Source organism: Phycodurus eques, chromosome 4 (genome assembly GCF_024500275.1).
Source record: "Phycodurus eques isolate BA_2022a chromosome 4, UOR_Pequ_1.1, whole genome shotgun sequence".
Taxonomy (NCBI): domain Eukaryota; kingdom Metazoa; phylum Chordata; class Actinopteri; order Syngnathiformes; family Syngnathidae; genus Phycodurus; species Phycodurus eques.
Genome location: NC_084528.1, coordinates 27,933,343 through 27,956,787, shown reverse-complemented (window position 1 = coordinate 27,956,787; position 23,445 = coordinate 27,933,343). Strand labels below are relative to the sequence as shown.

The 23,445-nt window shown below is 43.1% G+C and overlaps 1 protein-coding gene across 1 annotated transcript in view; it reads left to right on the top strand.

The window, feature by feature from the left end:
* Positions 1–23,445, top strand: part of LOC133401711 (transcription factor HIVEP3) — a 54,853-nt gene that overhangs the window by 23,796 nt on the left and 7,612 nt on the right. The window contains 7 exon segments of the mRNA XM_061675005.1: positions 8,837–8,935; positions 14,394–14,812; positions 14,814–16,720; positions 17,423–17,712; positions 17,797–19,704; positions 20,122–20,229; positions 20,231–20,265. Of these exon segments, the coding sequence (XP_061530989.1) occupies positions 14,742–14,812; positions 14,814–16,720; positions 17,423–17,712; positions 17,797–19,704; positions 20,122–20,229; positions 20,231–20,265 (4,319 nt within the window). The 5' untranslated portion in view covers positions 8,837–8,935; positions 14,394–14,741.

Here is a 23,445-nt window from a genome sequence, read left to right as displayed (position 1 = left end):
CTGGACGAGTGGTGGGAGGGGAGTCGGGTATCTCCTCACCGTGTCTTTATGTTGTGACCACAGCTGCAGGAATGCACCGCTAATTCCCCTAACTGAGGTTATTCGCCCCTCGGGGCCTACTGGCTCGATTACCGTCCCCGGAGGTTTTGACAATGTCTGATTATTGTGCCATTCATGTTTTTGCACAATGAGATTGTGGCTGCGCGTGTTTTCAAAACGGTGCTGTCGTCTCAAGCGGCGTGTCGTCTGCGGCTCCCACCAATGGGCACACCCAGCGGTTTATTTCTGCCTGTCTAGTAACCCAAAAGTGGGCCAGTTGGTTAGCACTAGAGTGGGTCATGGCCGAAATAAAATGCAAAGCCACGAATCTGTGCTGTTATTTTATATGTGACTATTTTAAGTCATAAAAAAAAAAAATCATTTTGCCAGCTAAAAAAAACTTGCTGTTCGGTGGATTTTATTTTGTTTACCCCAGTTACCAAGCAGCAGATACCAATCATGATCGTAATCCAACTGCACCTTGTTTGTACAGTGTGATTTGTTTGGTACTCTGTCGTTACTGTAAAGATTAGCAGGATGCTTTTACATGTTCGGTCTCATCCATCCTTCAACGGATTTATAATTAATCTGAGAGGGCGAGGTATTTTGGAACGCAGTCTCTCTAGTCAAACTCATTTTTGTCACAGACTACATTGTAGTTATAGTTTCTCTGAAAGGGCTGTTATGACATATAAATGCATAATTGTCTCATCATATTATTATATATTCACAATAAATGGATGAATAGGGGTTTTGAAAACAGAAATCACGGAAAATTGGTTGTTCAGTTATTTTGTTCCAATTCAATCCAAATGTATTTGGAGAGCACATTTAAAATTCACTGAAGTGAAGCGAATGTATCACAACACCATTAGTAATTCACATTTATATTGTTCAATTTGAAAAAAAAAAAAAAAAAAAAAGGTATCAAAATGCTTACAATAACATTAGAAGTGAAGACATAAATTGATATGAGGGGCCGGATCTGGCCCCCAGGCTTTGAGTTGGATACCTAGTCGAACACCCCTGAGGTCATATAATTCATAGATGTGGCATGTGGTCATATTGCGTGAGAACACACTTCAGTGAGCATCAGGGAATTAATTCTGTGATTTATTTATTTTTTCTCAGGCTTTATGTGTCATTTTTGTGACACTTGTTCAGAGAAGAAAGACCGTGATACCCCGGAAATTAAAGGAATTCAAAACTGTAAAACTGCAGCCTCTCCATATGCCATCAAACCATATGTTATCAAAGTTAAAAATGTCATTCACACATGACATGGGTCAATATTGAGGCATTTTATGGCTTCGCTCACATTTCACCCACCTATTGCACCTGTTGTCGCATTGTTTAATTTTGCAAACACCAATGGTTAACATCTTATTTTTTTTTTAAATAAGAACCGTGTGGCCCCTCTGCGACACGAGTCACCTTTGCTTTTTAAAACTGAAGTTGCTATGTATTTTATTGACCATTAAAATATTACTATAGACCAAAAAAATATATATGATGGCATCAGTGAATTGAAAATCTATTTATTGTAAAAAAAAAAAAACTATTATTGCTTATTTAGGAGAAAATAAAAAAAATACAAACTTTTGCCCAACCGTGAGCATGAGAAATACAGTTTGTTAGTACTGAAGACAGGAGAGGACCATAATGCACTGTTTTCTGATCCCATGCAGTATTTTCACCCATCCTGTTATTTTCAAGCATGCTTTCCAAGTCTCAAATATTACCACGCACCTCCACATTAGGTTTTGCCCACAGTGTCGGTATATGTGCACAGAGCTTATGTGCGGTGTCCTGTCGAGCAGAAAGGCCAGTGGGGGCAAACGTAGGCGACGTGAGAGTAAACTGTAAACTGACATGTAGGCTGAATGGAGTGGTTTGTAACACAGGGTAAGCCATTACTCGGGGGGACTTGGCCTTGAGGAAATCAGAAGGGGAGCCCCTCCTCCTCCACCTCCGGCCAGGGCGGGGGTAGTGTTGATACATTCTGTGGCCTGGCCCACGTGTTTGAACGTAGCTCGGCCAAGCTTCCACCTGTTGACGCTTTCCTGCGTCTGTGTTTGCGTGGGCGCCGCTAAAAGCACCGGCAACCCTGACTTGACAGGACTAATTAACGTGGTCACGGGTTAGATAGGGCAATGCGGCGGGGTCATGCAAAGTGCTGCGGGAGTGCACGTGTTTCCTCCTGTACCTTTGCACAGCTGCACAAAAGAGGAAGTAGCGCTGAGGAAAAAGTCATGTATTTCAAATCACTTGTAACTAGTCACTAGTACGGAGTAGAACGCGGACCTCTGCCAAGACCAAACTGTAATGCCAGATCGTCACAGAATCCCTCCTCTAACAGAAGCAGCTAGTGTAATTCAATAATAACTAAATACTAAAAAGAACATTCTTTTTAACGGGACGGGAGAATCTTTCGTTGAATCTTCTGAAGTCTTGCTTTCATTCTAGCATTTCTGTGAGCAGAATAGTCTGCCCGGAGGAGTTTCCGTAGGGGAAACCTACATGGATGTAACTCAACTTTTAATAGCTGAAGTCATGTTCCTCCATAGCTTTAGACAGCAAAGTAGTTGAGAATGACTCGACAGCACTTCTGTCATGTAGTGCACTCCATTTTGCCTGGATTTTCCACACACTACTGTAAACTTAACAAAAAATGTATTATGTCCAACTCTAATACTATTGTAAAGTGAAATAGAGCAGGAAACAACTGCAATCATAGCAGATGGCCAAGTTGTTTTGTAAAATTGTTCTGCGGTGAGTCAGTCATGCACTTTACAAACTGTTTGCCAGCAGACTAACAAACAAGAGTAGAAAGTATCTCATCTTATCTTCTTTGGAATTGGACTTTTCACAATCAAACAATTCCTGTTGCCCAATGTAATGTATTCCTTTTACGCACACATAAACACTGACATAAACAAAGCAGTCAAGAACTTCCAACAGAGGTAATCTGCATGACCCAAACCACCTGAAACAATTGAGTGTCAGAAGGTATCTAGTTTCACCTAATAGGTGCCAAGAGTTTCTTTTATCTTCTTTTTGTATTATAGAAAGGCGTACCTTCATTATCACCACCATGACTGAGAGAATGATTTTAAAACAGCCGACTGTCGGCCACAGTGGACTGTGTGGGAGACGTTGCTCTTTAAAGCTTCACATTCACTTCCATCAGTGAGACTTGTGGGCGCAGTCAGTTTCAGGACAGTTTATGACAAATCTCTTTTTAAATGGTCTCATTTAGGGTTTCGTCATCATTCCAAGATGACGTTGCTCGAATGGTCTTGATATAACAATCACGGACTGTTCTAAAGGAGAGCAGGGTTTCTTTCTATTATGTTGGCAAGTCAAGGAAGTACTGCTTTTCCTTCAGTGTATCAGTAAAGCGGCGCAGTTTGAAATCATCATGTACTGTAAATGGGTAGAAGCGACTGAAATGGTAAAACAGAGGGTAGTTACTCTCTCAATGTTTTGCAATATCAGGTATCACATCTGCTGAGGACACAAAAATCGATCCGCATTAACAAAAGAGGACTCGGCTCCGCTCCATTATCTGGCAGCTCGGTTGCACGTGTACGGCTTCTTCTCTCAAGCCCCACCAAACACTACATCTCCAATCTGGTGCAGTATATCGTGTTTGGGTTTCCGTTCTCACAGCACAGTCTGTTCTGGGACGTTGATCGACCTCCGTTTGGTTTGGATTTGGATTCGATATGCTACTTGTACAATCATGCATGCATTTTAACCACTGATGATTTGATTTTACTTAATTTTCAGGAAATTCTGAATGTTACGACTGTTGTTTGATATGCTTCTTTCCACTGTACGGCTTTTTCTTGGGGTACCAACCGCAGTTGTTAATACTTCTCTCTGAATGGGAACACCAAATGTGACTTTTCTCACTATGTCATCACACCTTCAAGCAGCATTCCCTTGTTCATCAATGGCAACTTACTTTGTATGCTTGGCTATCGTATATGATTCCGATGGTGGAATAGAAAAGCTCAAATATTAAAACCTTGCACAAAGATTTCGGGGGATTTGGAGGTTTAGGTGGGTTTTCTGTCATGTCACAATTAAAACTGTAACATTTTTGAGTGTACCTGTACTATAATGAGTACCTCTTATTTGTGGCCACAATGTGTCCATAGGGCAACATACTTTAAAAAGTACTGCAAAGATTGACACCGATTTCTAACACTTTTTTGACATTGTGAACGATTAGAGCTTTTATTCACTGTACTTCAACAGGAAAAGCTCTCTCATGATGGATGTAGGACAAATTCCACTTAGCATTTTTAACTGTAAGGTTTTTTTGTTTTTTGTATGACAACAACATTGTGGAGCCTGAAAATGAAAAATTTGAAAATAGGTATCAAAGTTGAAGTTCTTGAAAAGGGCAGCAGATATGATATGATATGGTAAGAACGTTTGTTTGTGCAAAAGCGAGGACATGTGCTATGCTTTTAGTTGAGGCATGCGCGGCGTACATCATATAATCTTACCAAAGTCTTCATTCAAATACTGTATAGCGTGATGAAGGGTTTTCAAAAGATGGTTTTGTCCAAGAATAGGTGGCACACATGAGTGTAGTGTTTCTTTACAGTCTCACTGTCAGCTATTGGCCCGGCATGCATATTACAGCATTTTTCAAACATGTTGACAGCTTTGTCGCCAAACTTTTAAAAACACCAAGACTTAAAACTTCAAGTAAAGGTAGCCTGACATTGATGAATGATGAAAAACTGCTTGATATACAAATGTCTTCTTCTTCCTCTGTTATTTACCAAATGCAAGCAGTTTGAGTAATAGTGCGCCACAGTGGCTTTTGTACACTGGGTGGGCTCCCTCTTTAAATAGGATAATCTTTAAATATGGACACAGCACGTCAATTTACTGGAATACCGCACATCTGAAATAATCTGCCCTCAGAACCGAACAGAGGCCCCCCTCTATGAGCCCTCCCATATTTGCACATTATACTGCCTGTGTCTGCAATTTATGGCACAAACGTCCCAAAATATATCATTTGTGTGACTACCTGTAAATGAGTCAAACACATATACAGTAACGTGAGAATACCCACAAAAAGCTGCAGTAGGCAAAATCTCGTACCCAGACGCTTACTCACAAACTAACCGGCCTAGTTGGCCCAACCCAACTCGAGCTCCTGATGTCCCCCGCTAGGCCACGCCCCTTAAGGCTGGTGCATTGAAGTGAATGGGAGCAAGCGAGCCTCTTTTAAAATATCCACATTCTAATTGATAGTCCCACCTCATCTCTCGTCAGCAACCTTCCTTAACTATTAGTCTAAATTTTTATGGTTTAATAAATGTGATAAAGTACAATATACTGTATGTGCCTATCCAGACTTGTTCTTCAGGGCATCCGTATAGCCATTCGCTCAATGTGCGGAAACTCTGTTTTTTTTGTAATGGTCCAGTCCGATCGGTTTCGACCGCATCGCGCAGAGTGTGGCGGATCTTAAAGGCGCAGATCCAAAACACAAAAACTATAGTAGGTTCAATAATTACACATTATAAAACCAGTTTTTTTTACAGTCTCTGTAATTATGTGTTCTTAAAAAAAAACAAAAAAAAAGTTCTATTTTCCTCTAATAAAAACATGTGACATAAAAATGATGTTTTTTTGTTTTTTTTTGGGGGGGGGGGGGGGGCTGGAACGGATTAATGGGCTTTAGATTCATTCCAATTGGGAAAATTGATTTGATATATGATTAGTTTGAGTTGCCAGCTTAATTGGCAACTTCATTTAAACTTGTAAGTCAAGTGTATTTTGCATTTTGTTCCTTTGCCGTATCGAATGCCAACCGAACCGTAGCCTTAACCACGAGGTACGTACCGAACTGGGATTTCTAGCCTCACACCCCGAGCTATTATTCTACAGTAATGTGGTTTCACCATTATAATGGGCCACTTGAGGGTAACCATAACGGTGACGTGGTCCGCGATGAAAACAAGTTGGATACCCGTGTTCTCGGACAAAGGGACAGTACGACGACAGATGGGCGATGGTCCCTCACTGGAGGCTACTGTATTGAAGGTGTGCTGCTGCAAAGGATGACAATGAGGACATTCACTCCGATACAATACGATGCCTCGTCCGGCCAAGTATCGCATCGGGGCGGCACGAGGGCCGAAACAACGCTCCTATTGACTCCGTCCGGCCGGACCAAATGAGAGGAAGCGAAAGGGTGAAACCAAAAGAAAAAGGAGCGGACGATCAAGAGAAAATGTCGCGTAGAGCAATACGTATTTTGATGGAGCAAGCATGCAAAAGAACTGTCATGAAGCAGCTCAATATTGAAGCAGCTTGTGACTCATCCCGTCATCCCACCAGGCGATCATGTGTTGCTGGCCTGTGTAGTGCGCCTCTGCGTTCCCTCCCACTTCCATTCTGATAAGCCCCGTTCAATGTGGCGGCTCGTCGCTCTGTGAGCGTGTTTATTTTAGAGCGTGTGAGTCACACTTCCTGTACTCTGCCAGTGAGGCGACGCTCTACGGAACAGTAGGAGCTGCGTTCATTCTCAATTCTCGCTTTCTCTGTTCCCCCCGCTCGCTCTTTCTCTCTCTCTCTCGCTTGCTGGCTTTCTCTCCCGTGTTGTGCAGTTGATAGGCCCAGCCTCGCTGCTGCGTAATGCGGGGGCTCGCTTGAATGGATGACACTTTGGAATACATTTACAGATGCAACTGGAAGATGTACGTAAATAAGACATGCAGGCATACGGTCCATCACTCACGCAGACCTTTTTTTTTTTTTTTTAAAATTGTATTATTATTATTATTATTATTTTTTACTATTGACTTCTATGATAAGATGTAGCCCATTGTTGCCTCGTTTTTCACAACAGGAAACCCTGATCTGACTTTGTGTGCGTGGGATGGTGACGGCTGCGTCAGCTATGTCAATAGTGTGACATCATCATGAACACAACTCGCCGCTTACGACATGCAGCGCTCCCCTCTGTAATCCAATGACGGCGTTCCCCCGCTATATCTACCAAACGTGGCCCTGCTACATGGCGGATTTTTTGATGTGGAACACGTCTACTTGTCTATTGCGGCAAGCCCTACCATATGGCAGAAATCTGTAATTGCCCTCGCATGTGGAAAAGGAGAGCCACGTTCGCCGATGCGTTACAGTATAAAACTGAAACACTCATGCAGGAGCGGCTGTCGGCCACAGCTCACGCCAAGGCACTCACGCAGACTCGCCGTAGTTTGAGCCAACCCTGCGTTCAAACTTCTTCTTCGTCACATGCCACCACACCAGGCCCCACCTCATGAAGGCACATGTCTAACACGCAGATACTACAATATGTATTATGTATTAAAAAAAACAAAAAAACATTTGCATGCACTGTATGTACGTACGTATGTATGTATGTAACGCGATGTAATGAAATCGTTTGTTTACCAGTGTTAATTTTGAATTTTGATTGGACTGACGAAATGAACAAACATGTTGTTAAAACAAGCACATTTGATACATGACTATGCGGATTTACTCAGTCATATGTCCCAGTTTAACACGCAAGATTCATGTATGTTTAGACACTTTATAAATGTGTTTTCCTTGTATCCAATTTTTTTTTTAAATATTGATGCTCTCCACACACACAAAAAAACTGGGCTTAAAAACAAGAACAAAAGTAATACATTGGAATATATTACTTAATTTACGCAAAATGATCTGTCAGAGAACAGAAAAAAATGTCTTGTCCAAATTCTTAAAACACGTACCATAGCTAGCCTTCAAAAAACCTGCCCATGTCTTGAACTACTACTAACTAGTGTATTCCCATTGTTAATATGAGTTATGTTATTTTATTTTAAGATAGATTTACCCGTAATAAAATCTCAATAACAAATTAGAAACTTAAGGTTTTTAAGGGAAAGCATGCTTGTAGCAAGAAAAAAACAAAAAGCAGAAAAAAAAAAAAATAAAATATCATGGCTGACAAAGAACAAGTGAATGTTGCCTTGATTTGATGTATTTAATCTTGGTTGGATTTGAGTTTTTGCAGTGCACACATCTTCCCCTTCTTCTCTTGTGCTTCAAATGTTGTTACGGTCAACCACGGAGACAGGAGCAGGCCCAGAACGTCGGTTCCAAACGTAATCTGGGTGTGTTCATCTCACTTTGAAGGAGTCAAACAATGTCAGGTGGAGTTGTTTACAGTCCTTTTAAAAGTCTGGATTCAATCACATCAAGTTTGGTTTTCTTAAGTGCGTATGAACGTAAAGCTCACTTGCTCAAGATCACTTGTCCACTCGTGTAGCCAATCGTATGTCAGCAAACCAGATTGCATATTTCGGATCCATTTACAGTGGAAATGGGAGCAGATGCGTCCTGTACGGAACACAACAGAACCGTATTGTTTGGTAGAAACTCTGCTTTTTGTCGTCAGGCGACAGAATGTTTGTGCAAGTTTGAGAAAGAACGACAGACATTCATGTCGTCACCGTGGTGTGCTTATTGGTTCACTTTCCTGGTATGCCACCCCAAAAAAAACAAAACCAAAAAAAAGTGTTTTGAAGCGATAATGACGATTATGAATATGTAAGAATATCAATCGCTCTCGATTTCCTACCACGCCTTTCCCCCTCCTCTCCTAACGTTTATACAGTACAGTGGAAACATTCATTTGGGGTGTGTGTGTGTGTGTGTGTGTGTGTGTGTGTCTGTCCCCTCCCATCTCTCCCCTCTCTCCATCACTCTGTTTTTACCTCACCCCCACCCTCTCTGCCTCTCTCGGCAGCACACCCACTCAAGCAGTCATATCCGCTCTGGCTCTCCATGCTTGTCTCACAGAGCCTGTGAAGCGTCTCTGAGGGGGAAGACCAGACTGCTCTGTCAGGTAATCGCAACTCGGTCTGTCTGTCTGTCTGTCTGCCTGTCTGTCTGTTGCAAAGACCCCCTCCCATTTCGCTCGGTCTTATTTCAATCCATCTTTGTCTTCCTTAGAGTGCTCAGACTCACATGACTTTTTCTTGTTTTTCTTCATCACTCCCTGTCAGATAAGTTAAATGACAAATTTTCCTAAGTGCATTGCAACTGTTGGAAACTGTTGTAATATTTCTTGGTAATTTATTTGTTTTTAATTTTTTTATTTTTTACCTCTGCTAAATGGAAAGTTTTTTTTAATTTGTGTTTGTGTTTCTGTTTGTGTGTATGTGTGCGCGCCAGATTACACAACATCCATTTAACTGAATTTCATGAAATTTAGCAGAGGAGTGTGATATTGACCGAGGTAGAGCCCATAAAATGTTGATGCACATGCTAAATTTTTCATTTCATTTCATTTATCATAGTGGACATTCACATCTTGCTTTAGTTTAGGAAACCAATATGGAAAGTACATTACTGCCACCAACAGGACCGGAGGGCAATAGCCTCAACCAAAACTGAACACCTGTCCATTTTCTCATCAGTTGTAGAAAAATATTCAGACTGTTTCCTGCTCACTTTCTTTTATCTACAATATTACACTAACCACCAGGCCAGTGACTCACAACCAGTGTGTGCGGCACTTTAGTGTTTCTTTAGAGATGAGGTGTTCTGCAAATGTAAATTATTATTTATTTTCAAAAAATGGATCTTTGTTCATCTGTCTATGCCAGTGATGTATAGTGATAGGCGGAACAATGAAGTGCTCTTCCATTAGACTAGATTAGGCAGAAGTTACATAATTAACCTGTGTATCCAATTTTTGTGACTTATGATTGGTGGTGTGCCACTATATTTCCTGATGGAAAACGTGGCTTGGCTCAATAAAGGTTAGGAAACACTGTAGTAAGAAATTAGAGAAAACTCCCAAAATTTGGTATTATTAGGGTGGAAGTTTGTGTTTTGACTCCCCCCCCCATTCTTGTTATAAAATGTTTTATTTCGCACAGATGAGTCAGCTTCTTTGTGTAGGTTGAGGTTAATATTCTCTTGGGTGTAGGAAAACACTGAGTCATTTTCATTCAAAAAATAAATATTATTGGTGTCTTTTACATCCATTGAGTGTCTACCGTTGATAGACTATAATGTTCTTATGTATAAATTAAAAAGGAAATACTAAAAAAAAATCATATTTAATATTAAGAATTTATTTCTAATATGCAATAGTTTGACACTTAATAATGTCACCAAAGTAGCATTTTGTCAACCTTCAGTATTTTTACAAAAGCAATCATGCAAAGGTGACCAGTGTCATGAAGTTGAACTTTCTCTCTCATCGAAGCCTTGGGAAATCCTTCTCTAATGCTTCTGTGCCGAGCGTACAGAGACTGACTGAGGGCTCCGGTATGTTGTGTTTCCCCAGCTGGTGTCCGCCGAGACCTGCTGACTTAAGTGGCAACCCCGAGCGAGTGCGAGTCTTTGCGCTCACATCTGACATCTGCTTTCGTCTTTTCAAATTTCTCTTCAACCCAAACATGCTTTTCTTGATTTACTGACAAGGATGTGGGGCTTGTCTCGGATTAAAAGCTTCAAGGTTTGGCATTTGTCCGGACAGTACTATACGTACTGTTCTTCATTGGCATCAACCGGCTGTCACTCAAAGACAGCGTTGATGTCAAAGGTCATGCCAGCTTGTCAATTCAAGCAGAGGGCACACATTCCTCCCTCCTCCTACTTCCTGCTGCCAGTGTGTGTTTGTAGTCAGAGAGGATGCTGGGAGATAAATTTAGACCTCCAGCTCCATCTCCATCTGCCATTGCTCAGAGTAGGTTTGTTTCCATGGGAACCAGCACCAGGCTAGCACCAGTGAGAGAGAACGGGGAGAAAGAGGCATGAGTGTGAGTGTGAGTGTGTGTGTGTGTGTGTGTGTGTGTGTGTGTGCGTGCGTACGAGTTTCGGGAGGTGAAGGGGGTGACAAGAGCTTTTTAAAAAGCACTTAAGAGAGTTTTAGCTGTCCTCAGGGTGCAACCTTATTTATTGGTTAGCCCATATTGGTATCCATCATTACCAGCTGCGTGACTACATGTGGGTATTGATGAGGAAATATACGTGCACTGAGCTAAGTGTTTATTTTATTGAACAGCCAGCTCTAGAAGTAGAAAGCCTGGACTTGACGTCGCGATGACTGCGTGCGTGTGCGTGTGTGTGTGTTCACATTTGCACACACACAAGAGCACTTTCGTGTGCCAGGGCTCCCCTGAATACCTGAATCTCACATACTGTAAATTGCTCACTCATTCGCTCTCCTACTCACAGAGGGACCAAATGTTAATCACAAGAGATGGGCATTTGCTTACATTTCCTTGATCAAGTCACGATTAATTAATCATCATTATTATTATGGATGGGATGAGCGCAAACTATGGCTATTCTGAATTATTGTTTCGATGCCACTGATGTATTGAGAAGAATAATGCTTCCCCAAAAAAGTTTTGGTCGCAGAGGCTTGCATGGCTGACGTCATGTTGCTCTTTAGATCACGAATTTGAAACGATTGATTCAACAGCGCCTCTGCTAGTTGCAGCCATGTAGTGCACTCCACTTTGACTTGACCCGATTGGTCAGCAATCAATTGCACACAATCTACTACATTCTTAACAATCAATGAGTTGATTAACAAATAACAAATACTGTGATTTTTAAACAATTATTCCAAGCGGAGGCTGAAACATTTGTCACCTGCAAATCAGTGAGCGGAAGGCTATAATCTCGCTACAAACTTAATAGCTAAAGGGGGTAATATTTCATTCAGGGAACAAACTGTAATAGGATTTCACATAAGCATGACAAATTACCACGTGATCTGAGATTTCACAGACAATGTCAGCGGTGTCTGAACATGTGTAAATGTGATTTCCTGTTTTTCTTATGTGTAGACTGCTTGAAATCAGTTACTCCTCAGGGGGAATACAGTAGTTTGAATGGATTGAATATTTGAATTAAAAGGACTTTGGTGTGCGCAATCTGGATCAGATCAAGAGGTTTGGTATTTCAATTTCTGAACCTAAAAGAATGACCAAAACATATGAACATTCCAAATTGGATTCGATTCGGCAGAAGGTATGATTCATACATTTATTAAAATAATGCCGAGTGTACAAAACACATTTTTGGGGGGGGTGTACATTTTTATAAAGTCGTGTTATTACATGTCAATGGGTGGATTCTCTCCAAATTCGAATAGGAACATCCTAAGAAGAATACCCAACCATATTAAGAGATCAAAAACGGAAGGAAAGCAGAGACACCACTGGACATAACATTTATTTTATTGTGCATGCAAACATATAGGGCATGATTTACTAAAGCTTTGCATGAGAAATAACAGTGCAAACAGATGTGGAAGCTGATCTACTAACCAGGTGCACCCAGGATAGTACCTGCCAAATGTACAATATTTTGCAAAATAGATGAATTTAGCATGATTGATCAAACCTGAAATAAATTGCAATGGCTGATTTTACATCTTTAAATACATTGTCTGGATGGTAAGTGCAAACAACACACATAGCAGTGACAGCGTAGCACAGCCAAAATGAGAGGCGGCGAGGGGAATTATCCGACTCGTGTAAACATTTTTGAAATGTCAGAAGCAAAATGAACATGGCATATCGTCTATTCAGCAGTGCAAGTTTGGAGCTTCTGAATTATTCAAGGGCTGACTTGGAGCTAGTCACAAGAAGGAGTCATGCCATATCACGTATGACAAAAAAATCCTTTAACCTCTGCATTTCCTTGCGTCTGCGTCACTTCAGCACAGGGTAACAATTGGGGCTGATCTTTCCCAGATCAGTTTTTCAGGTGTGATGTTGCAACTATGTTACATTAGATGGTCATAATACATCCAAGTCACATGCACCCTGAGCGAGGGAAATCAAACAAAACAAAATTAGCGGAGTGAAAGATATATTTTCTGTAATTCAGTAATATGTTTGTTTGCGTCTTCCACCAACACTTCCAGTTCGATTACTTAAAACTTCAATTTCCGCTCACTTGTATTTTCCAAGGTGAAAACTATCAGCGCTAAATAAATTGCGGGTTTCAACCTCTTTTACACCTGTTACCAGCAGCGCATGCAGTCTTTTAGAGAGACTGGGACATTTCTGTTATACAAATGTGATGACAAAGTACACCTCCCCTCATTAAACAGCAATTGGTGGTCACCTCAGGACACTGCAGCTGATTGGCTGTCACAATCAATTTAGGGGTTGCAGTCTGGAAGTAGGAACTGGTCTTGTGAGGGTTTTACTGTTCACTGTATGTAGGCTGTTTGTGTGTGTGCAAATGTATGTTTTGGCATCATGGAGGCTCCACTCAGGCATTCCTTTCCCTCATCTCTTTGGCAAAACCCTCAGTGTCTTTCCCCCGCTCAGAGCCGGCAGACTAGACTTTCATGAATAATGGAAGCAACGCTCGCCCTAACCTTAAAAACCCTAACTGATCAGCCTGTTTAAACGGCTGCATCAACACCTATATGAATGATGATTAATTTAAACTATGATCAACTACTCCCTTTTCTACTTTTATTACAGGAAAAAAAAAAGGTGGTCTCCCTCTTTCTCCCTTCTGTTATATATGCACATCCGTGACCTACACATCCAGACAACTGTCTTAACCACCTTTTGGCCAACTACATCTTATTTAACTTCACTTTTGTGTTGTTTTGATCGAAGGATTAATCAAAGTGTGGTGTACCGAAGAGTTGAGAATGGATTTGTATTGGGTGAAAGACCATAATATCTGTATAACTTAAATGGTAGATGGTACGAGGTTAACATTACATATTTCTAAAAAAGAAAAAAAAAAAAAAGTCCTTGTGCCCGTATCTCTACATCAAGGCCTCAGCTTGATTTGATTCCACATAAGCACTGGCTGCTCAACTACGTCTTGTATCCGTGTTATACAGGAAAGGTTTCGAAAAGTACACTTTGGCGGCTATCAATAGCAAGAGCTCAAGCATACTTGCTACGTTCAGGGATCCAAAAGAAAACAACCCCCTCCACTTTTATATTTCAACAGTAGGGCCAAATCAGATAAGTGGAATCCGTAATTCCAACATTTATTTTGACTATGTGCCCTAAAACTGTGGTACCTCTATTTGATACCTTTGCTGTGGATGTTTCATGTGTAGATCCGGCTGTTCTGACTATGTCACTCATTGGTCAGTTAATAAAGTTCCCAGATGGAATTATTTTCTTTTGAAATACGTAGCGATAAATAAGTGTGGATATACATAAATAGACACCGTTCTGTAACTGTAACTTTGGCTAGTTAATAATTGCTACATCCCTTCACCATTTATTTGCAACCGTTAAAGAGCCTTGTAGTGTATTTTGCAATCTCATGTCTATTTTTCTGTTTTGCTCTAGAACTGTTCAGAGGTTCACCCATCTATGCGATCAAGGACCAGCAAAGGAGATGCAGAGAAGATATTGAACGGGCTGTTAGGATGGCTACAGCTGGGCAGAAGAAGAGCAGCTGTATACCAAGACATGATCTATGTTTACCTACGTCAGTGCTGCTTCAGGGCACGTTTTAACAATGCCTCACTTGGTCTTCTTGAATAACTTCAGGCCCACGCTGATAGAGGCACTTTGGTGTGATTTTCAATCACCGTCCAGAACCCCTTGTCTATGACCTCCCTGGTGCCATGTGGTTAGCCCCATGAGACTCCAAGAGCCCGTGCGTGTCTGTCTGTGAGGCTTCCTCCTCACTCTATGGAGGCTGGGCCCAGCCATCCGGCTGATGGGGATCGCTCTGGAAGACAAGAGCAGCAGCATGTGACAGCCGAATCCTGCTTTTGGGTCTTGTCCACAGCCCCAGCAGCCTTCTAATCCTCGTCCAGTACACAGAGCTTTGGGTCGACTGCAAAACCGCCAACCCAAACGTGCTGATCTTCTTCGGTTACAACAGCAAGCAGTAGCATGGCAGCATACGGAAACCCCAGGTCCTTCAGGAGGCAGCTTTTTCTCTCCAGGTGCCGCATCAACCTCATCTCATCAGTCTTCGTCCTCCACCCAGGTTGACCATGGCCACAAGATTTCATCTCAGTCAAGCCAAGACACAAAAGAAGGGGTTAGCTCTCCAAGGAAAGGAGAGAAGAAACCCCAAAAACCAGGGAAATATGTGTGCACTTACTGTGGCCGTCCATGTGCCAAGCCAAGTGTTCTTCAGAAACACATTCGCTCCCATACAGGAGAAAGACCTTATCCTTGTGCCCCCTGTGGCTTTTCCTTCAAGACAAAGAGTAACCTGTACAAACACCGAAAGTCCCATGCCCACCGCATTAAGGCAGGCCTTGCATCCAGTCGCGATGAGCCCAGTTTGAGTGGGCCAGAGGGAAGTGGTATTGGCGAAGACGTTGAGGAGCATACTGAGGGAGAAAGCACAGAGTCCGAAGATGAGACAGGCCACCACAAAAAATCTAAGGAGATCTTGGCCCGACAGAAAAAAAGTGGTAAGGAGCTTCCAGGAGGATCAGAGGAGAGTCAGAGACCTGAAGATACTCAGGCTGTCAAGCAACGGCTTGCACTGAGGCTTAGTGAAAGAAAACGTGGCCCAATGGCTTCACCTAATGATCCTCCTTCGTCCCTCTCAACATCATCTTCTTCTCTTGGCCCTGGCAGTAAAGGCAGCACAGAGTCTGGTTACTTTTCTGGGTCAGGGAGCACTGACCTGTCCCAGGTTAGTCCTCCTAGTGCGAGTGCCAAAACCTACGCAGAAATCATTCTTGGGAAATATGGAAGGTTGGGAGGGCAGCAGCGTAGTCCACATCCGCAGCATTCTCAGCCTCCCATTTCCTCACTTTCTGGAACAGAGGATAAGAGTATTCCCTTTGTTGTACCCAAAACTCAAGTAATAGAACACATTACCAAGCTTATAACCATCAATGAAGCAGTAGTAGACACCAGTGAGATTGACAGCGTAAAGCCCAGGCGCTCTTCTCTGTCAAGGAAAAATAGCCTTGAGTCAACTAAATCGACTACCACCAAAGACCCACACATGTTTGATACCAAGGCAGAAACCCCTGGTCCCAGTGGCTTAAGGCAACTTCAGAATCCAGAGACAGAATCACAAGTCACTCCAGCATTGTCAACAGTGCCCTTTCTCAGAAGCCGCTCGATGCCATCATCCACCAGCCAGTTAGAGTCCTCTTCATCTGGAATCAGGTCTAACAGAGGCTACCGTCTCTGCCAGTCGTTTGATGAGCAGCAGGCCATTACAACTGAGATTAATATTGGTCATGGCCACCGTATGCTGAGGCGACAGCCTGCCATAGAGGTTCCCTTGGGAGCTGAACTCATGTTGGAGGAGACTCCCCCCAACTCCTCCTCTTCAGCCACTGGCACTGACACAGCCAGACATCCAGAACAACAAAGTACTATAAACCCATTTGAATGCAAAGTATGTGGAGCATGCTTCCAGCATGGTGACAGCTACAGGGCCCACAAAGGTGTGTGCATAGGGCAGCAAACACTGGAACAGGAGAGTGGGGATGCAAGTAAGACCTCCAGAGAGGATCGGCCTCAAATGATGCACTATAAGTTCAGAGCACTGGCTATGGCTGTGAGGAAGAGGAGGAAAGAGGAGAGCATAGAAGAGGATCTTCCAAGTCCTGGGTCTGGACCCATGTCAGGGAGTTCTGCAGTCATCATTCCGGCGGCAGGTCCACAAGAAGACAGTCAGGCACTCTCAGGTTCGCTTGTATATTGCTTTGGTAGCAGATTGAAGTAAAACATTATCCTGTAGGAGCCATATCACTTTGCTTCCTCGTAACTAGAGTTCTCTATTGATACCATATAAACCAGAAAACGTGTTCTCTGAAGAAATTGTCAAATGTATGAAAAACTAAGTCCTATTTTGGACTGCATATTTTCAGTGTGCAATATAAAACACCCACGGTGGCAAAATACAGTTGGGTTTTGACGAACTATAGCTGAATTGTCATTATATATAGTATATGGTTGGCGTCAGGCGGAACCCAGGTAGCTCCAAAATCATCACTTTTCAGGAAACCCAAAAGAAAAACCTCACCTTTGTTGAGCCATTAAAATTGCACCATCAAAGCCAGCAAGCCATTTTCAACACTTGAGATTGATCAGTCGTTTGTAAAAATAGCATACCCACGTGGGGACCGACCAGTTGTATCAATTTGTGAAAAAATATTGAAATTGACCAAATCTAGACATAGGAGGTTTCGGCCCAACGACAGCGATATAGAATACACTGTTGCTAAAGCAACATTTTTTTTTTCCTATACACTTGTCTAATCATGTTCATATACACTACACTACATACAATGGAATTAAATACATAAACATCACATCCTTCAAAAGTAGTATATCATTGATCTAATTTAAAGATGTTTTTGTCATGTCTCTGATCGTGGTACATGTAGGTGGTCCTGGACAGACGGAGCTGGGACAGCCGCAACATCGAGATAGGAAGGGTGTGTCTGTAATCCAGCACACAAGCTCCTTCGAAAAGCAGGAGACGCTCTCCTTGGAAAGTGAGGGAACAGACGTCAAAAAGGTTCACCAAGCACAACAACCTCATCCAAAACCGTCACCTTCTACATCTCGCCTCATCCGCCAGCCTAACATCCAAGTGCCAGAGATTCTTGTCACAGTGGAGCCTGATGCCGACATGCCATCCGTGTCACCACCAGCGACTGCATCTTCATCTAAGGTATCGTGATGACATTTAACACGATAAAAAAATTTATATCTTGTGTAATTTGATCCCCTTACCTCAACTATTTATCAATCCTAGGAGGCAGACAGAGTGGAGGAATTTCAGTGGCCTCAACGTAGCCAGACTCTTGCTCAGCTCCCTGCAGAGAAACTGCCCCCAAAGAAGAAAAGACTCCGCTTAGCTGAGGCAGCGCAATCCTCTGGGGAGTCCAGCTTTGAGTCTGTGTCCCTCCCTCGCAGCCCCAGTCAGGAGAGCAGCATGTCCCACACTTCAAGTCTTTCTGCTTCTTTTGAGGATGCAACAAGATCAGAGCCTGCCGTCCGGGGCACCAGTAGCCAAAGCACCCGAATGTTGACTGTGCCATCTACTTCCCAACAACACAACCAAAGCCACAAGGAGATGAGGCGTTCAGCTTCAGAGCAGGCCCCTCAGAAAGCAGAGCAGGTCTCAGATAACAGAAGTAAATCTTTTGACTTGGGATCCTTGTCCTCTCAGCAGTCAGCCTCCTCCTGGAAAGAACGGCGAAAATGTCTCCTTGTGAAGCACGCAACCTTAGGGGAACCCGAGCAAGAGGAGGGGGCCAGCGTGGGTCAGTTGTCCAGAGCAGAGAGTCCAAAGGCCGGCCCTTCCCACTCGAGCTATCCTCTTTTCTATTCCAGCTCCAACTTCAACCCGGAGGACACAGGGAGTGTCTTGCAGTTGTTACAGCCACAGAGCCTCCCTCGAGATATGCTTCCTTCGCATGAAAGCGTCCAACAAACATTACCTCCGGGACCTCTGTCGCAGCTACTCCCAGTCACCACAGTCTCCCAGTTCATGAACAGATCCTTTTTACATTCTCAAACTGTTCAACCTCTACACGTACACCCAATGCAGATCCACATGGCTGAACACATGGGTATACCACTCCACCAACTTCCTGCTTTAGTTCCTGTCCAGTTTCCCTTCAGTGTGAGTCAATCTCTGTACTTGCCTGCCACACCATTACATTCCACACACGTTATAGCCCCTCCTTCCACAGAGGGAAGCGCCTCTTACCCCTACCCACACCCCCTCATTGCCACATGTGTGACACAGCTTGAACCATCGGTGTCTCTTGTGGTGCCAGTCCGCCTCCAAACCCATATACCTACCTATACACGTGCCATGTACACCTCCGTGTCCCAAATCCTGACCTCTGCTTGTCCACAGGACCCCATTTTTTGCACAACCATGGGCAAAATGGAACGGCGCAAGTTACAGAGGTCTTATTTGAAGGTCCCCTCACCGGACATTAAGATTCACATTCCTGGAGAACTGCAGTCACCTTCTGTCGAGGAATATGGTCCACTTGGAGCCGGAGGGAGTAAACGTATGCTCTCACCTGCAGCCAGTCTTGAGCTCAGTACTGAGGCCCAACGTCACCAGAAAAGGGTAAAAGAGGAAGCGGAAGGCGAGCCACACCAGCCTGAAGTAGAGGTGGAGGATGTAGACAAAAAGGTACCCAAGGAGGGAGTAAGTAAACTTGGCGGGGAACAACTGGAAGAGGTCGAGAAGAAAAAAGAGATACTAAAGGTAACACCTGTAAAAGAGGAAGGACAGCTGGGTCCAAGGCAAAGGGAACTTAGCAGGGAGGAAAAACAGGTGGAAGAGTCCACTGTGAGAAGTCAAAAGGAGGAGGAGCCTCCAGTTAGGGAGAAGGGGATTGAGAGAGGAAACACCCGTTCACACCCGAGCCTCCACACGTCAACCTCTGTGAACTGGTGCTACCTGAACTATGTCAAACCCAACCCAACTGCACAGAGGGACCCTCACAACTCAGTTTATTCGACCTGGAATGTCAGCGGACACAACCCAAACTTGCCAGGTGTCAGCACGAAGGTGGCCTTGTCTCTGCTGTGCTCCAAACAGAAGTATAGCTCAGAGACATACACCATTGCCACGGCTCCGAACCCAGCCAAAATTGAAAATCCCCCTGCAAGTAGCAGCACCCCACGAATGTCAGAGGTAAAACCCCAAAACATTCTATGGAATATGGGAATGATAATAGTTTCTTCAACCTGTACATATTGTCACTGTCTATTGGCAACCCTGTTTGGGCTTACAAGAATGTTCGCGTATGAATGAGGATGTACTATATGCATACTTGTGATAATGGCTTCCTATGACAGACACCAGTTTGTTCCTCTCAGCTGTGTAACAAGGTAAAACCACAGGTTTCCATAAAGCTTATCCAAGCCTTGCAATGATGTTATTTTAAAAACATGTTTTCATTGCTCGTTTAGCTAGTTTGGTTTTAAGAATCGAGAGTACAGAGAATTAAGTGGACCTACCAGTTCACAGTCGGACAGTGAGGATACGCTTGACATAAAAATGGCTATCAATGTACTTAATGTCTCTTTTTCCACTGTGTTTTGAGTGTAGGTACATCCCATCACAGACTCTTCCTCCACTGATGTAACAGATCACCAGCATGAAAAGGAGGAGAATAAAGAGACGAGGGAAGAGGAGGAACCTTCCACCTCGAAACAGTGCTGAAACATCTCGTGTTCGCATCTTTGAAGGCGGGTAAGAGCTATTGCTTCTCATTCAACCGTTGCAGTGATGCAGCCACTGTCACAAGCAAAGCAAATATAGAAGTCTGCTCCAAACGGAAGGATAGGGACTTGGAATAGATGCAATTGTAGCTGCAGCCAAGTTTTCCCCTTTTTCTGCTGGCACAAGCCTCTGAGCTTTAGAGGGGTTGTTAATAGCATGTTGGTGCAGGCACATGCTGCCTTCACTTTCACAATCTCACCTGAACTACCTGAACTCACCATTTACATAACACGCACAATTGTCATGTTGGGGGTTAAATGTGTGTTTGTGTGTGCGTGTGTGTGCGTGCACGTGTTTTCCTTCCAACCTGCAAATGTTTGCTCGGCTCACTGTACTGTGTTCACATACTGTGAGTGTACTTTCCATAAATGCCCCAGTGATCTTTTTCCAGTTGAGCCAGTCTTCTTTCCCAGGCGGGAATGAAGTCTGGTTGCAGCTCGAAGGTTTGCACAGGAGCTATAGATCTATTTACAACAAAGCAACTCTAGAAATAGACTAGATTCAAAAGGAAAAGAGGAAGAACAGATGGAAAACGGTCAAGTCATATGAGGAGTAGAATTTTTCCAAATGCCTTTTCTTCTTCAGTAGAACCTCTAACTTAATAGCATCTTGAAGAAATTGAGGAACAACGGAACGCACTACTTCAGTGTTACCCAACCTTTTTTCCGCCACAAACTGGTTCATGCAAAGACATAGCTTTTGCGGACCGGCAACCATTCGTAGAGATGTGTATATATATATATAATATATATATATATATTTCCATTTTCTGAGCCGCTTCTCCTCACTAGGGTCACGGGCGTGCTGGAGCCTATCCCAGCTGTCATCGGGCAGGAGGCGGGGTACACCCTGAACTGGTTGCCAGCCAATCGCAGGGCACATAGAAACAAACAACCATTCGCACTCACAGTCATGCCTACGGGCAATTTAGAGTCTCCAATTAATGCATGTTTTTGGGATGTGGGAGGAAACCGGAGTGCCCGGAGAAAACCCACGCAGGCAAGGGGAGAACATGCAAACTCCACACAGGCGGGGCCGGGGATTGAACCCGGGTCCTCAGAACTGTGAGGCTGATGCTCTCACCAGTCGTCCACCGTGCCCACTATATATATATATATATATATATATATATTTATATTTATTTTTTATTTTGTTTATTTTTTTTAACACGGCTGGCACGGTGGGCAACTATTTAGGACATCTGTCTCAAAGTTCTGGGGACCAGCCCCGCCTGTGTGGAGTTTGCATGTTCTTCCCATGCCTGCGTGGGTTTTCTCCAGGCACTGCGGTTTCCTCCCATAACCCGAAAACAAGCGTGGTTGGACTCTAAATTGCCCGTAGTTGTGAATCTGAGTGCAAATGGTTGTTTCTTTCTCTGTGCCCTGCGATTGGCTTGCGACCGGTTCAGGGTGTACCCCGCCCGAAGATAGCTGGGATAGGCTCCAGCACCCCGCGACCCTAGTGAGGAGAAGCGGTATTGAAAATGGATGGATGGATGCATGGATATTTTTACACACACACACAGGCAGTCTTCTATCACAACAAAAATAGAAATAGTAAATAGATAGTAAAACATAAAATTGTGTCCTCAAGTTAACTCCGATAATATTTTGTTCTCCGTCTTATCATTTTTGACGTATTGTTGTCTCTTTAGTCATATTGTACTGAGCAGCGAGAATGCTACCACTACATCGTAAAATGTTTTTTTATTATCCCCCAACAAAATGTGGTTAAACTCTAAATTGTACAACCTCAGCAGTGTTCAAATGAAGGATCCACTGTATTCGGAAATGTCATTACAATTTTTACGACACGTTTTATGGCAGAGTTTAGTGTTGAACATCAAAAATGCATTTATGTTTTATCAGAACTATTCTGATTTGTGTCAACATTGGCATTTGAGAAGTGTTAAAGAACAAGTTTAGGCTTTGTTTGCTTGGCTCTTGGAGTATACTTTAAACTTATGCCTTCAGTTAATGTTGTTTAATTGATAATGAAAATGCAGAAACAAATGCCCAGTATTTATCATATCTGTTTTTGCTGTCCATGTTTCTACCACGCTGTCCTTTTGAGTATTTCAAAATCGTGAATGGGTGCCACATGAAAAAGCATCTTTTTCCTCACTAAACCCAACGTTAGTTCTGATCTCTTTGAGAACAGAAATGGACGAGTTTCATTTTGATTGTATTGTAACATGCAAATTGATTCCCATGGTCAAAGTTGTAAGCACTGCCAAATTGTATTCACTTCGACAATGTCTTTTTTATGTGGGATGTGCCACTGGGATTTGTCTTTTCAAGTGTTCTTTGGGGCAAACAGTAATTAAAAAAAAGCATTTTAGTGATTCCTTCCTATTTGCCGTGCGGGTGTGACGCTCTCCACACAAAACTTGCACGGTGGTCGAGCAGCTTCTGCCTTGTTTTTCTGGAGATGTAGATGGATATTTTTAGCCCTGGTTAGAAAATACATGCCATTGAACAGTAACCCGCCCCTGAATCACTAAAACACAATGGCACTGTTGAGACTGTCCTGCTGTTTTTGTTTTGTTATAATTTGCTGTTGCTGCTTCTGGTATACAACGGGGAGCATTGACAGAGTGGCTTTTTGCAAATGTGGTTCATGCCCTTCAATTAAACACAGTTAGCACACATTGGGTATTTACACAATCAGAATGGATTGTGAGTGTTTGGGCGTTTTTAGGAGGACAATTCATTCAGATGACCGCAAATAACCCTTTGGTAAACAGCTGGATTGTGTATACATAACTTTTTATAGAGTAGACCCACATGTGTTGCTTGATTTGTGCTTAGTGTCTATTTTAGGTTGCGGGGCACAACTAGGCTTCCCTTCCCTCTCTTTAGCGGTCGGCAGGGCCACCTGAGCAGACGAATAGCTAATAATGTGCGTGTGTGTGTGTGTGTGTGTGTGTTTTAGTTTGTTTGTATGTGTTTGTGTGTGTGCGCTAACGGGGTAGTGGAGCGAGCAGCATGAGACTGAGCGTTGCGAGGGATTCGGTAGGCATCCCCAATCCACTTCTATAAAGACAGGCATGTCGTTTTGACGAATGTTTGAGCAGCGTACCACATCCGCTTTCATCCACGTTTTTGTCGTCCCCTCATTAGCTTATAGTGTTTTCTGGGGGCAACAAAC